General features: G+C 31.2%; 3 protein-coding genes across 5 annotated transcripts in view; 2 read left to right on the top strand and 1 right to left on the bottom strand.

Moving 5' to 3' along the window:
• Window positions 1–15,444, top strand: part of LOC125876353 (uncharacterized) — a 226,402-nt gene that overhangs the window by 60,109 nt on the left and 150,849 nt on the right. The window lies entirely within an intron of this gene.
• On the top strand, window positions 1,050–1,827 carry LOC125876390 (uncharacterized). Its single transcript, XM_049557574.1, has one exon. It carries the CDS (start codon window positions 1,357–1,359, stop codon window positions 1,822–1,824), a length of 468 nt encoding a protein of 155 aa, XP_049413531.1. The 5' UTR covers window positions 1,050–1,356; the 3' UTR covers window positions 1,825–1,827.
• LOC125876362 (homeobox protein knotted-1-like LET12) lies at window positions 6,185–12,791 on the bottom strand. The gene is made up of 6 exons (XM_049557541.1): window positions 12,002–12,791; window positions 9,491–9,611; window positions 8,382–8,575; window positions 7,486–7,617; window positions 7,277–7,413; window positions 6,185–6,598 (listed from the first exon to the last, which is right to left on the bottom strand). The coding sequence occupies exons 1-6, from the start codon at window positions 12,650–12,652 to the stop codon at window positions 6,577–6,579; spliced, it is 1,257 nt and encodes a 418-aa protein (XP_049413498.1). The 5' UTR covers window positions 12,653–12,791; the 3' UTR covers window positions 6,185–6,576.

Consider the following 15,444-nt stretch of genomic DNA (forward strand, 5'->3'; position numbering starts at 1 on the left):
TGAAAACCAAAACCAAAAACAACACATAATAATAAAATCAATAGATATAGACAAGATAGTAGAATAATAATAATAATAACAACACTGATAAAAACACAACTAAACAACGCTCAACTATTTGCTAACCTTCTATCCTAATCTTCAACATTCATACCCTTCTAATTTAAAATTATGTTCTCGATAAACTACATCAATATCATATTAAACATGTGCGTCGTATTATCCTATTTCTCAATATTCATACCCTCTTGTCTAATTTTCGACCTACCTTTATCTCACTTCTCATACCTGCCTCATAACTAATCTCTCACACCTTCTTATTTAAATATCTGCATATCTTCTTTTTACGTGCCTAAACCAATAACTAGGGATGGCAATGAGGCGGTGCGGGATGGGGGTGGGGTGGGTTGAGCTTAACCCCGCAATTTTTTTAATCCGCCCCGCATAAACCCGTCTCGCATAACTTTTTTAATATTTTCTTTTTTTAGTTAAGTTTGATACTAAAAATAAAATTTATAACAATAAATTATTTTTTTCATTAAGTTGTATTAATTTAATAGGATAGTGACTTTAAAAATTATTTTTTAGGGGTCAATTGGAAAACATGCAAGAAATTGTATTATTAGTTATTGAACCATTTTCATATACTATCTCAAATATTTTAATAGATATATAGAAATTATCTTAATAAATAATGCTCTATCACTTATAAAAATCACATATATCCGCAACCTACCTCGTCCCGTATTAATTTTTAAAAAGCCCACTTCAACCCGCCCCGTCCCGCCCCACATAGTTTAAACCCACCCCGCATCCGCTCCGCGCATTGCCATCCCTACCAATAACCAACTACATCCTAGACATAAAGAGAATAAATATTACACTTAAAAATAACAATAATAAATGTCCATAATTGACTAGATGATATAATAAACCATATATTGCTGAAAATAATCAACCAATCTTTACTTAGTCAAAAGAAAAATCATCAAAAACACCTCATTTCTCAATCATTTCATTCATCTTTCTCAGCCATCTCCTCACACAAAATATATATACACACCATCTTTCTCCATATCCACCACCATTCATCCTCCTCCCCCCCCAACCCCCAAACCCAAAATCTCAAATCTCCCAAAAACACACACAGAGATTGAATTTTTTGCTGAATTTTCAAGAATATTAAACAGAGCATAACGAAGAACAGCAAATATACCCACCTCTCACCTCGAAACCTCCCAAACGCACACCAAGATCGAATTTTCAAGAATATTAAACAGAGCATAACGAAGAACAGCTAATATACCCCAAAATACACACACCCAGATCGATTTTTCAGCTGAATTTTCAAGTGAAATGATGAACAACACTTATTCACCCATAAGAGAAACTGCCCAAGAAGGAACAGAATCCTATTTTCACGAAGAACCCTCTTCAATTTGGTGCGCCTGTTTCAGATTCCCCTGTTTCCCATCAACCCAAAAAGAAGGAGAAGCAAATTCTCTGCTCCAAGAAAGAGAAAACAGAGATTCATGGATAGTGAAAAATATGAAGGAATTGAAAGAGTATTCTGAACTTGTAGCTGGACCCAAATGGAAGAATTTGGTAAGGAAGATCGGAAAATACTGTAATCCTAAGAAACCTTCAGCTAAAACGACGCAGTTTCAGTATGATTCAGATAGTTATGCTCTCAATTTCGACAATGGCGGTGGTGATGTTAGGGATGATGATGATGGGCTTTTACGTAATTTCTCATCTCGATTTGCTGCTCCTTTTTCTGGTTTTGTTGCTAATAATAATCCAAATAAAAATGCTGGTTTGTGATAATTATTGGAGAATCGTCATTTATCATTTATTGTATATTTACGGGAGAAAATGGTGATGAAATTGATTTTATAAATTTAATTAAATTTATTGTAGAAGTAAAATTCCCCTTTTTACCATTTTTATAGTTAAATAAATTTATGTTGTGAACTTGTGATTAGTTAACCATTCTTTATATTTAGTTTTGGATGTTTTGATCTTAAGATTATAAGCTAACACAATAACAATAATAACGTATTTAGTGTAATCTCATATATAAGGTATTTAGACTTTTTATAAAGTGGTTGTTTTCTAAATTTTTAGACATCTCATGTGTTTTTTTAAAACTCATGAATAGATATATTGCAAATTTGTTATGAATTGGCTAGTTTTATAGTGATCATTGAATAAATCCTTTTATTGTTATTTTGGAGATTTTTATATAAATAAATAATTTATCTAATTCATTCTGTATGTTTCTTATCTTATATAGTTAGTTGATTGTATATGATTATACATATACATATACATATATTATATATATGAATTATATGTAATGTTAAAAGCCTATTGGCCATTTTTAATTGAAGTAATTGAATGTTGTTTTAAGTGAATTCTTTTTTATCTAACATCTCATGTTTACTATTTTTTTTTCCTTCTATTTTATTGAAAATAAGAAAACTAATGTGCACTAACAAGTCATAATGTGCAATAATTATTCTTGTATGGTGAAAATTATTGATTTTTATATTAAAGTTAAGTTCACTTCGTTATTCCTTTAGCAAAGGAAACGAATCTAGAAATATAGAATAAAACATTTCATGTTAAAGTAAGAAAACTATTTAGTAACTTATTGTAAAAGTAAAGTAAAAGAAAACTACACTTCATTCTATTGCCAAAATACAGAATAAAATAAAATATATTTATATTAATTAATTAATACTCCTTTTATTTTAATTTATTATATTTATTCTATTTTAATTTGACACAAAATTTTAAAAATATATATTAAATTTTCAAAATGTTATTTAATCTCGTGATACTCCGTATTAAAACAAAAGCAGGCCTAAGGCGGCTCAGAATAAACATGTGCCACCACCTTCATACAAACTTTAGTTATGATTGTACCACCCTTTATTCGGTATTCATTTTATGATCTAATTAATTTGTATTTATGTTGAAAATTTTCATTTTAAAAATAAAATGCTTTTTACTAAATAAAAATTTCATACAAAAAGAATTAAACCTAAAATTTTTAATTAGACATAAAAAATATTTATTATTTTATCACAATTATTGATGGTGCCGCCTTTAAAGACCAAGCTTTGTGCATCCCACGATGTGAACGATTGAAGAAATTTCAATTCTTTGTATGTACACTGTACTAATGTTTCTTAAAATTATTGACCAGAATATTATTGTGGCCAACTTGTCTACGTTTTTAGAGATATTTGGAAGATTCATTTGTCCTAAAATAATGAGTAACATGAATAACCAAGTAACGTTGTTTTTAATAGACCTTCGACTTTCGAATAGAAGGAAAAAAAAGCACTTCGCAAAAGAATATAACTAAAGTGAAGAAGTCATGATATAATATTATAGAACATAACAAAATATTTTGAGAAAGGAATGGTAACTACAATAAAAGAAAACAATTATCGAAGTACAAGAAACGACAGATAGTAAAGACAAGAAACTATAAGAGTATTACTATGACTATTCGTAAGTAGAAATAGCAAAACAATTCTTAACTGCCTTTCAACCTTCCAGTTCTTACCGTTTTTAAGTTCCAACCTAACAAAGAGAGTGAATTTAATTTGCTTTCTTTCAATCGTTCAGACCACCAAACTTTTACTATTAACTCTAATAAGAAAAATACTATATACAACTAAAATTATGTTGAAACCAATAAATCAATGCAAAAATTTCCTACATAATGGAAGTTACTAAAAATTGTAATTATTGAATAATTGTAGTAGTACTTAATAAGTAATATTGAGAAACTATATATCTTGTCTTGTAATACTATGTATATTATCTTGTAAATACTTAAGTTGCCATTTTTAGGTTCGAATTTAGGTTTAAAACATTTAAGAAAAAACTATATAATTAGATATACTTCAGTGCCATATGTATTATTATTATTTATACTTTCAAAATATTACGTATCTTACCACTAATTAAGAGTTTCCTACGTATCTTACACTTAGATACATATATTTTTGCTACCAGATACACAAAAATAAGGAGAGAGGCGAGTGAGATTGGAGAGGGAGGCAAGCAAGATTGGGGAGGGAAGCGAGCGAGATTGGAGAGGGAGGCAAGCAAGATTGGGGAGGGAAGCAAGCGAGATTCATATCTATCCCATATGCATGCAAATTACACTACACACATGTATCAGTATGTATCAGGAGTGATTCACATGTATATGAGATACCATGGGAGAGTGGCGAGGGAAACAAGCGAGATTTGCTACATTTGATCCCATTTATCCGATATACATATATCTAGACGTATCTGGAGATACCAAAATCTAGAAAAATACATAATATTGCAAATCATAGTATATCTAAGTAATTAGTTATTCAACTAATGAAATATATGCAAATTTCCTAACATTTAATTCTTTTTAAAAGGTGGGTTACCCAATTCGCGGCCCATTTAAGATTGGGCTAGTCAAATTTCAAAGCCTTGGGGATCAGACTGATCCCTATTGATAGCTCTGAAACTCTAAATCTTAACATGAGAAAATTATGCTTAAATGATAGTTTTTTACATTTGTAGGATCAATCATACAGTTAAACTAAAGTGAAAATTACACTTTATGCAATGAGATTAATATTTTTTAAAATACATGTGTAATCAATTGAAACTACTACATACATTAAATGAACCAAAATTTGATGAAATTAACGGTATTGTTCATTTACCTTGATATTTTGTAGTATAATGGTTAAGAGAGATATCAAACTCTACCTATCAAATATACATACTTTAGCCACAATTAATAAATGGTAAATTGGTAACAACTTAATTGTCACTAAATATGTTTTTAGTAGCAATTAACACTCTTTGTAAGTGTTCTTAAAACCTATAGCGATATTGCATCCAATGGCATTTGACTAATGACGATAAAAGCTTTAGTACTCTTTGTTAATATACATATTTATTGATGCTAAAATTATTTTTATTGTAGTGATATTTAAGTTTGACATAATGTTTGTGCACTTAATTTTTAGACTTATATCTAAATTTTGACTAAGATGTCTTATATTTCAAATTTATATGTCTACTAAAGTTCAAACAATCAAACCTAACTTTGAAACTCAAATGCCTAATTCATTCAATACCTTTTAAGAATACACTTTCTTAATATATTCATGCATTTTCAACTTGTCATTTTAATTAAATAATTAAAAAGTTTTGAATTGTTAATAGTCTTCTAGATGTCATTCATTATGAAAGTGATGGAACCAATACCATCAATTAGATGGACGATACAAAGAGCTAGCTTAACAGGATGACACGTACAAATTAAGAAATAGTTTAAATAATTTAATTAAATCGATAAATGTAATAAAAATCTAGATATTTTTTGTGTCTCTCTCTTTCATGGACCCCTCTTTTTGTCTAACACTAATAAGTCTAGTCATCATACATAATTTGTCCATAAATTACGCATTCATGTAATAAAAATGAAGTAGCCGGAAAATAAGATGAAGAGATAAAATTATTTAAATATATTCAGAAAAAAAAAATGAATATAGCTCAAATTAACAAGTTGGAAACATAACTAGTTTATGTTTTCATTTTCACGATAAGAGCTTAATGAATTTTAGAAACATGCTTGATAATATTACTCATTGTGTAGGTGAAATATCCTCAATAACGCGCACCTCAAACTAATTATATTCTGTAGGTAGAATTATTTAACTTTCAAAAGCATTTATCTTCACCCTAGTCCTTTTTTTCCTACGTATTTTCGATAATATTAGTGTTAGGTAGATAATAATTGTATTTCTTTTGTAACCTTTTTTCAACTAACAGGGAAAATTGTTCCAAATTAGTACCTAACCATGTCATTAAACAGTACATCATACTAATTAATATCTATGTCGTGCTCTTCTACTAGCTACTAAATATAAACAATTGAAAGCTACTATGAGCATATTAAAGTCAATAACTCACCAACTAATGTTTAGCTAATTTGATGGTGAAATATGTAAATAATTAAAATGATGTATAAATAACATTATGTTTATGAGTATGCCATCGCAATACCCATATTAGTTGACGTTAATCTTAAGCTTTTTAAAATGATTTAGAGAATAAGTAATATATATCAATAGAAAATAACTCAATCAACACAATTCAGTGGAACAAGTAATTATAATCTACAACTTCTATTCACAAGAATGAGTAACACTAGCATTCAAAATTACAACATAGCCACCAAAATACTTGATACAAAACAAAATTATATAAACTGAAACCTGTTGTGCTAAAATATTTGGCTTAAAACATAGAAAATTAACCTCATAAAAATAAGAAAGTTCTAGTATTACTTTCACAAGTATCTATACTCTCTTTTTTTTCTAAAGCATATCTTAGTCAACCAGGTCAGCTTGGGAACTTTCTGTGGTCAATTCCTTCACACAGCCAAAAACTCATTAATTCAAATTCCCAAATTCTAGCCATTCATGTTTTGGTTTTGTGATGAAGCTTTACACTTGCTAGAACACAAACTTCATATTCTTCTTCATCATGTCTTTTTTACTGCTTGATTTCACCTGCACTACTTTTATCGAATATCGAGATTAGCATTAAAGAGTTTAATTTTTATACACTAGTTTATATTATTAAGTCGCCTAAAAGATAGTTACATGGGTAAGACATCGATCAGGTTGCTTAAAAGATAGCTACAATGTGACCTTATAAATAGGACATGCTAACAGCTAGAACATGTTACTCCCTTTGTTTCAAATTGTTTGTCTAGTTTTGATTTGGCACGGTGTTCAAGAAAGTGAATACTTTTGAATATTGCAATCTTAAATTAAATGTCTTATAATCTTGTGATGATCTTAAACATGTTACTTGGAAAGTTAAAATAAAAGAGTTGTCAAAAAAGAAAAGAGGCATTCTTTTTAAGCAGACAGACAAGTTAAACAAACAAATTGATAGTGTAACCTTCCTTACATTGTCCTTAAATCTTAAAGCATGTGATCTATGCTGCTCGGATTCCTCATACATGCCACGCGTGAGTGTTGAATCCAACACAGATGCAGCAGCATTTTGAAGAGTTCGAGCAACATAGCATGTGATTAAGGGAAAAACTATGTTACTTGGACCCTCCAAAGGTGTTGTCGTACCGTGTCGAATCCTTCAAAATTGCTTTTGAAGAATCCGACAGATACCTGTAAATAGTTTTGAAGAGTTCGAGCATATAGGGGGAAAAGAATGTTGATCAATCTACCTCTTGCGTTTGCTTTTCTGAGAAGAAGATGTTGATGGATTGCTGTGCCAGTTCCTTTTCCTTTGGTTAATAAACCAATTGTTTATCTGCTTCAGTTGTAAACCTGTTTCTTGCACTAATCGTGCTTTGTCTTCCTCCTATAACATTGAACAAAATTTGAGAGATGTAGTAGTAAAATTTGATAGAAATTTTGTTTCTTTGGTACTTACAGTTGGATAAGGCCACTTAGAATGTGATTGCCACCAAGCTTTCAAGACAGATGTAGTATCACCAGGCAGCTTTCCTGCTCTTCGTTTGCGTAAAATTTCCTCTCTAATGTCGACAATCTTTTCCTTATAGCCCTTTAATGAAAAACAAAATCAAGAAACTCATTAGCTTTAGAGAGAAAGAAACTTAGATTATCTTTCGAGCTATCTCAGTATAATTTTTAAAGTCATTAGAAAGGATACATTGTTATTTACTTAGTTATGTTTACAACATATCACGCGTAGGTGTAATTCTTTTTGATAACGAGTGATTAATAAGCCTTGAAACCAAGAGTTCTCTGGGTTTTGCTTACATATTGAATTGTATGACCACCTCATCTAAAAGCTTAGAGAGGGTACACTACTACTTCCTCCGTTTCAATTTGTTTGTCTAGTTTTGACTTGACATGGAGTTTTAAGAAAGTAAACAAGACTTTTGAATCTTGAAGTAAAAAATTAAAGACATGTAGAATATACAAAAATGTTAATTAATCTTGTGGTTTTAAACATGTCAAGTTAAAAGTTAGAACTAAGAAGTTGTCAATAAAGGGAAGAAACATTCTTTCAAACGAACCAAAAAGAAAAGTAAGATAAACAAATTGAAACAGAGAGAGTATTTTACTTAATTGTATATGTCAACATGTTCCCGATTCTAAGCATACGAATTGTTTTTGATAATGAGTGATGGTGAAACTTGAATGCATGACTTATGTTGTTTAGCTTACCTGTTGAATTGTGTGACCGTCGCGTCTAAAAGCTTAAAACCATTAACAGAGGGTACAATACTATTTCTATTGTATTAATTTTATTATTATGTTTTTGGACAGTATCAGAACATCCAAAAGTTATGTTTCTTTTACCTGTTTGAGCTCATGCTTGAGTTCTTGCCTAACACGCTCCATCAAGGACCTTTCACTTTCAGTAGGTACAAGAGGACCAAATCCCATGCTATCTGGTCCATCAAAACCTCCATCCAAAAAGTTTGTGTCACTATCAGCCTGGTCATCATCATCATCAGACATGGTTGCTCCTGTACCTTCACCTGGTGCTACCCCTGTTGACAGATCATCTGAGTAATTATAAAAGTCTGCAACACACACTTGGCCTACATGCATATGTAACTGTCGAAAAGCTGGTGGAGCAGACATTCTTTTATTCTCTTTTCAGCAATGATAACAGTTTACTGACTATGTGATAGATGACTACATAAGTGTCATTAGTCATTACTAAGAAACAATGTTAAATTAGAAGAATGAGGCTATCGACCTATTAATTCGGACAAACGTACAACAACTTATCGAGTATAATCCCACAAAGTGGGACCTGGAGAGTGTGAGTGTACTCCAACTTTACTCCTACCTCAAAGGTAGAGAGGTGGTTTTCGATAGACCCTTGGCAGTTGGCTCAAGGGAAAACAGTGCAAAGCAGTCTAAAAAAAAAGTAACGGAAGCAAAAGAAATAACAGATAACAACAAAAACAACCAACTGTAACAACAAACAATAATCGAGGTAGAAGGAATTGACAAATAGCAACAGAAATCGAAGGACTTATAATCTATGTTTACTGGCCTCTTAAATTACCAACAAGTACGTGTCGAAAATTCTCAAAAAATAGTGCTTTTTTGGAGGATCCGATACGGTTGCATCAAGATTTTTGGAGAGTCCTAACAATATAGCTTATAATAAGGCAAACATGAGTATCGCATATGGTTGGTTGTAGTGTAATAATTACAAACAAATGGTGTCTTGGCATAGCAATGGATGTAATATTAACATTAAAGGGATGAAGATGAAAATACGAATGAAAGGAAATATCTGACAGACAGTATAAAATTGAAATATGATCTAAGCTTTTTAACTTTAAGAGTTTAACATGAAGAAACAAAATATAGGCAGGCTTCAAGAGGAATAAAATCAATTAGAAAACAAAACTGACAAAATAAAAAGACGGAGTAGACAATGACGTCACCTGTTAAGCTTTGTAGAGATTGTTCGAGCTCCCAGCAAGCCATGACAGCTTCCATTGCATGGACACGGACATGTTGTTGCAGTTGTTCTTTAAAGGAAGAGAGCAACAGAACATAATGCGTCTGCATCACAAGAAGCAAGACAAAAGGAAGAGACAAAGGAAGTATGAGATACCATATCACATCTCTTAATGTGGATATAAACTGTATAATTTGCTGTTAAGATTAAAAGGAGAAAAAAAATGCAGAAATGTGTGCATGAAAATGTTATTACATATCAGAAACCATTAAAGAAGATACAAAATAATGAGGTAACATGTACAGGAAGTACGCTTGTGTTTTTGAGCAAGACAAACTTGCTATAATGCTAACAATTATACCGACACTTGCGGTTCATAGTTACTATTGACTTGGCAACATTATGAATACTTAAGCTTAAGGATTCTGTAACTGTTGGTGTCTATAGACAATACATACTGCAAAATTCGAAGCAAAAAGATGATGTGAACTCTTGATTTAGTACATACTCATAAGATAGAGATAAATAGCAAGAGCAATCAACAAACAACATATCCAATGTAATCCCACAAATGGGGTCTGACCCCTACCTTGTACGGGTAAGAGAGACTGTTTCCAATGGATCCTCAACTCAAGAAACTAAATAGCAAGAGTATCTTTCAAATATCATATACAAATTTGTTTTTTTCCTTCTGTAATTTCTTATAAACATAACAAAATTAAACAGCAAGAGCATCTTTCAGAAATAATACAAAATTTGTTTCTTCTTCATTTTTCAATGTCTAGTTTAAGACAACGTTGGCTTTTCAAAATTCGTGCGCAGCACATGAATTATTTTAAATAATAACCTTTGTAAATTGTTCATTTTTTTCAAAATGTTAGAAAGATAATCCACTTTCCATTCTTCACTCCCATTGAAAGAAACTATTGTTAGTTAAACTACTTCACCATTACTACTACCGAGAGATCGACAGATAAAAGACAAACATATCCACATGATGCCTCAAGGAGATTCTCCAAAGCATTTTCCCTACATTAGGGGTCAATTATTAGTGTATAGGATAAAAAGATTCCTCTTTTGATGTGACATGTAGATATTTATATAAAGATCTTAATAGTTGGAACTCTCAAATATATTCCTGTAGAAATATACTCAGGATAGAAGCACAGCTGAAAAGAACTTATCCAGTGCCAAATTCTCTAGTCCAAACCTTTTCTCTATTAGTTGGACAGAATCTAACGATGCAGAGCATGTGATTTAGGAATCAAATTTCTATAAAAGATTAGTTCACAAGGCCTAAAAAACCAACATGCTAACCTCTCTGGTTAATCACAAAGCACAACAGAAGTAGTTTAACAACATAGGAAGCTGCTCACGGCCATATCTTTTACCCTGACCAGATTAACTATATCCTTCATTGTAAAGGTTTACATTGGCAGAGCCAGGATTGTCGATAAGGAAGTAAATACAAGAAGAAACCAAAGGAATTCAACATATGATATATATATATACATAAAAATATAACCTATAAATACTGTGTAAGGGTATAAAATTGACAATCCTAGGACAAAAGTGGCTCTTCCACTACAGGTTTATATGAATTCAGGAATTGCCATAAACTAGACTAAACTTAGTGCATCATGATAGCGAAATGATCACTCTGCCACCTACGATACCCCACCACATTCACATGATAAACCACACATATAGATAAAGCATCAATCTTAAGCAAAACCTTCTCTCTATGGCCACAATTCAGATAGGGAATAACACAATCAACCGAGTAATTCATATCGAAAAATCTTAGTTTAGTCAGTTCAAAAACAAATCTTCAAATTGAAACACATTCATGTGAAGACTTCCAATAACTAAAATGACAGGATAAGCCAAAGATTGAACCTTTATTCAACTCTCTTCACTCTCCTACATCAGCTACGCCAATCAAAATTAAACATCCAAAAAAATATCTTAACTCCAGGAATTAAAATGGTATTTCCGCAAAATCCAATCATTACAATGACATCAACAACAGTCCATTCATTTCACTCCACACTAACATTTGTTGATGACCTCAATTCTACAAATCATCAAATAAAGCCAAAATTTTGTGCCGGCCGAGCTCACCTTTCAAGCATATTATGAATATTATAAGCCCAAAAGAAGACTTCACCATCCTCAATCCTCATAGAAGTATTACAGATTTCTGAAGTACAACTATTAACATATCCAATGTTGTTGTAAATTTTGACATTAGCTCCTTACAACAACATATCCAGTGTAATCTCATAAGCGGAGTTTAGAAAGGATTAACACCCGCAAAGTAAAACTACAATATTTTCAAATTAGATAAAAATAGTCTTAAATATATCAAGCAAAAATTAATTTTAAAACTCTACACACAAACAAAGAAGAAGAAAGAAAAATGAAATTTCTTCGTTACCAGGAAAGAAAAAGCTTAGAATTATGAAGAAAAATAAGGAAATTTTGTGTTTACCATAAATTGATCGAGGTCTTTATCATCTAGAGGCGGTTGACCTTGTCCAAGTACAGAGTATTTGGCTACCACGTTTTGCGATTGAGCTAGCTGCGCGTCAATCCTCGGTAATTGATCCACCGGCGTTGCAATTCTCAGGCACGAAACGTGTGCCGACAGTAGCTGATCGTATAAAGGATGATTCAATATATCCGCTTTACATTTCTCTCTCTCCCACGAGTTCTCCTCTTCATTATTATTATTGTTGTTTTCTTCTCCTCCTCCGCTATGCTGTTGACTCATCTTCTTCGCAAAATTCATCGACTCCGATAACTCATCATTATGCCCACCTCCACCGCCGGTAGCAGCAGTAGGTGAGAGCCACTGGTTAGAGTTTGACGAGTCGGAGTTAGATGTCTGGAGATGAAGGAAATTGTTCCCTCCGGCGACGGCAGCAGCAGCTGCGGCTGAGGAAGGTGAGGATGCGTTGGCGAACTGACTGTGTTGTTGACGAAGGAGAGAAGTGTTGAGCCAAGTCGGAGGTGATTTTCGAACGTCGTGATGAGGAGATTCAGGTAACATGGAACGCAATACCGCGTTTTGTTGCTGCTGCTGCTGCTGTTGTTGTTGATGAAGAGCCATTTCTTGAGAAAAGTGGTCCTGAAACTCCATGGCTATGGCTTCCTTTTTTTCTTTTTTCTTTTATAGAGTGTTCAATGGTTTCTGTTCATTTTTTTTTTTTTGGTACAGAAAGAAGAAAAGTACAGAGAGAAAGAAAATAGAGGAAAAAAACAACAGCGTTTACTATAACAGTTGTTTTTGTATATATATATATATACACTATGTTCATACAATCACGATACTCAATTGATTGATATTTTTAGATTCGAAATTTATTGAAGACGTGATATTAGATAACATAATATTATATATATATATGTAAAGGTATGTGAATATTTATTTAAATAAAAATATAGTGTGTGTCGATATTATTTTACTTTGGAAATTAAAAAAAGTTAGTAGATTATTAAAAATTACTTATTTAATTTTTCTGTTGAATATTATTGGTGGGCATTTGATTTCCTAACGGGAGTAATTTTTATTAAAAAGAACTTTATTATTATTATTGTTACTATTTTTCTCTTTTCACTATTATGTTGTCTTTGAAATATTCTATTTAAATTGTGAAGTTTTTTCTATCTTTAAAAAATGGGAATACATATTATTATTATTATTAGATTTTATTTATGAAATTATACAAAATATGTTTTAGATGACTACTATTCTTTTATTTATGTATGAAATAAATGTTATGGTATTATAAGATATTTAAAATTGCAAAGGTATATTCGGCCGTCTTATAATCTTTTTTTGGGCACAAAAAAACAAACAATATGGGCAAAATAAAGAATTCCTTTTTTTCTTTCTTTTTTCTTGTTTGGCATTAAAAGAGTTATGTGAATTTTTAACAAAAGCATTACTATTTTCTTTCTTCTTTTTGTCTTTTTTATATGTTTGCGTTAATAATTTAATTTATATAAAAAAAATCATCAAATATGATCCAGAAACACAACTTCAATTTGAAATTACATATTTTTTACTATTTGTTTAATTTGTTGTATTAAAAATAATACGTATTGCTTAATTTTAAGAAGTAGTTATTTTGGTTACAAAGATATAAGTTCGTTATTTTCATTATTTTATTTCAAGCTAACTAATTCTGATATTGTTATTTCATGTTTTGATTAAAAATAACTTATCCGATAATAATTAGTATAACAATATATTTAGTAAAATTTCACAAATGAATCTGAGAAAGGTAAAATCCACACAGACCTTACTGTTACATCATAAAATTAGAAATATTATTTTCAAAAGACCTTCATCTGATATTAAATACTATATCACAATGTAATTTATCCTAAAATTTTATCTTATAACTATCTATATTTATCCAACATATCCAATAAGTAAAAAAATATCATCCTTTCAATAAAGACCCAATATGTCTCCAACTCATGGAAGATGTGTTCATTGTTGGCATATGGCTACTATACACGCTCTAATCCAAATTGAACTTCTTGCTTGAAAAGAAAGGATAGACTAAAAAGTAGTAATAGATATTCTATTTAGACTTTTCTTTATTCGAAAATAGTTTCTTTATTTGTAGGGTAACAGTAAAAGTCCGTATATATTTAATTATTTTCATATTTCTCTTAGTAGAATTTAGGAATAAGTGTCTAAAAAATATCCTAATTTTGATCGAATTTGTTGTTGCGATACTAAACTTTCATGAGGACCTATTACCTCCCTAGACTATTTAATACCGTATTTTAAACATATATATATGCCCACGTGGACATAAAAAATAATGCAAAATTATAAATAATAATGTGTTCACGTAGACACATATATACCTTTAAAATACACTATTAAATAGTTCAGGGATAAAAAATACGGTACTAAATAGTCTAGGGAGGTAATAGATCCTCATGAAAGTTTAGTATCGCAACAACAAATTCGACCAAAATTGAGATATTTTTCAGACTCTTATCCCTAGAATTTATGAGTATATTATTGTTGTTATTGATTGTTTCAATTATCTCATTTCCTTGGATCTTCTTTACTAGTATATATTTGTAATAAATCAAAATCAAGCTGTCACGATTCAGACCATTGTGATTAACACCCACACTAACCCCCCGGTGGGAGAACCATTACTACAACTCAAACCAAGCAACTAAACCAAAACTAAGGCATTTAAGTACAGAAAAGCAGGAAAATACTAAGGAAAGAAATAGAGTTCCCATAAACTCTAACAAAAGTCTAACAATAATAAACTAACAATGCGAAAGTAATGCCTAGAACCCGAAAATCAATGTACAAAAACTTCTAACAATGAATCAAGTCTAAACAAGAAGGGATACAACCCCAACTAATGTACTAATAATTAATAGAACTGTCTAAGTCCGAAATATGGACATAGACGAAAAGAGAACTCATGGCAGCCCAGAAGAATTGGCTCACCATTGAATTCGAACGACGATCACTAATCTCCTAAGCGAGGTCTGTCAGTAGCCGCTTGAAGATGCCCTGTACTCAACAAAAATAAAAGCAAGTGCAATATCAGTATGCAACCACAGTGTACTGGTAGCATCACGCGGCTATCCCACTAAGTGCAACATACATAAGTCATCACAACAATTAATCATATGCATATAACGAACATATATAATATTATCAACATTTACTAACAATGAATGACTTCACATTTCTCAAGATGTACAATTATATCAAATCATTGGTTCTTTCATAGAACCCAAACTCAACCAGTTAGCATACCAGAACGTAGTACCCGGTCCAATGACTATGCCAGAACGTGGCAACCGATCCAAGCTAGTTATGTTGGAACGTAGCAACCGATCCATTCAACACACCACAATCACAATCATAAGTATATCCTC

Source organism: Solanum stenotomum, chromosome 9, assembly GCF_019186545.1.
Source record: "Solanum stenotomum isolate F172 chromosome 9, ASM1918654v1, whole genome shotgun sequence".
Lineage (NCBI taxonomy): Eukaryota > Viridiplantae > Streptophyta > Magnoliopsida > Solanales > Solanaceae > Solanum > Solanum stenotomum.

Coding starts and splice junctions, on each gene's coding strand:
- LOC125876390 (XM_049557574.1), top strand. CDS start 1,357: ATGATGAACAACACTTATTCACCCATAAGAGAAACTGCCCAAGAAGGA.
- LOC125876362 (XM_049557541.1), bottom strand. CDS start 12,652: ATGGAGTTTCAGGACCACTTTTCTCAAGAAATGGCTCTTCATCAACAA. Junction 9,612..12,001: donor AAGACCTCGATCAATTTATG/GTAAACACAAAA, acceptor CTTGTGATGCAG/ACGCATTATGTTCTGTTGCT. Junction 6,599..7,276: donor CAGAAAAGCAAACGCAAGAG/GTAGATTGATCA, acceptor CGATAAAAGTAG/TGCAGGTGAAATCAAGCAGT.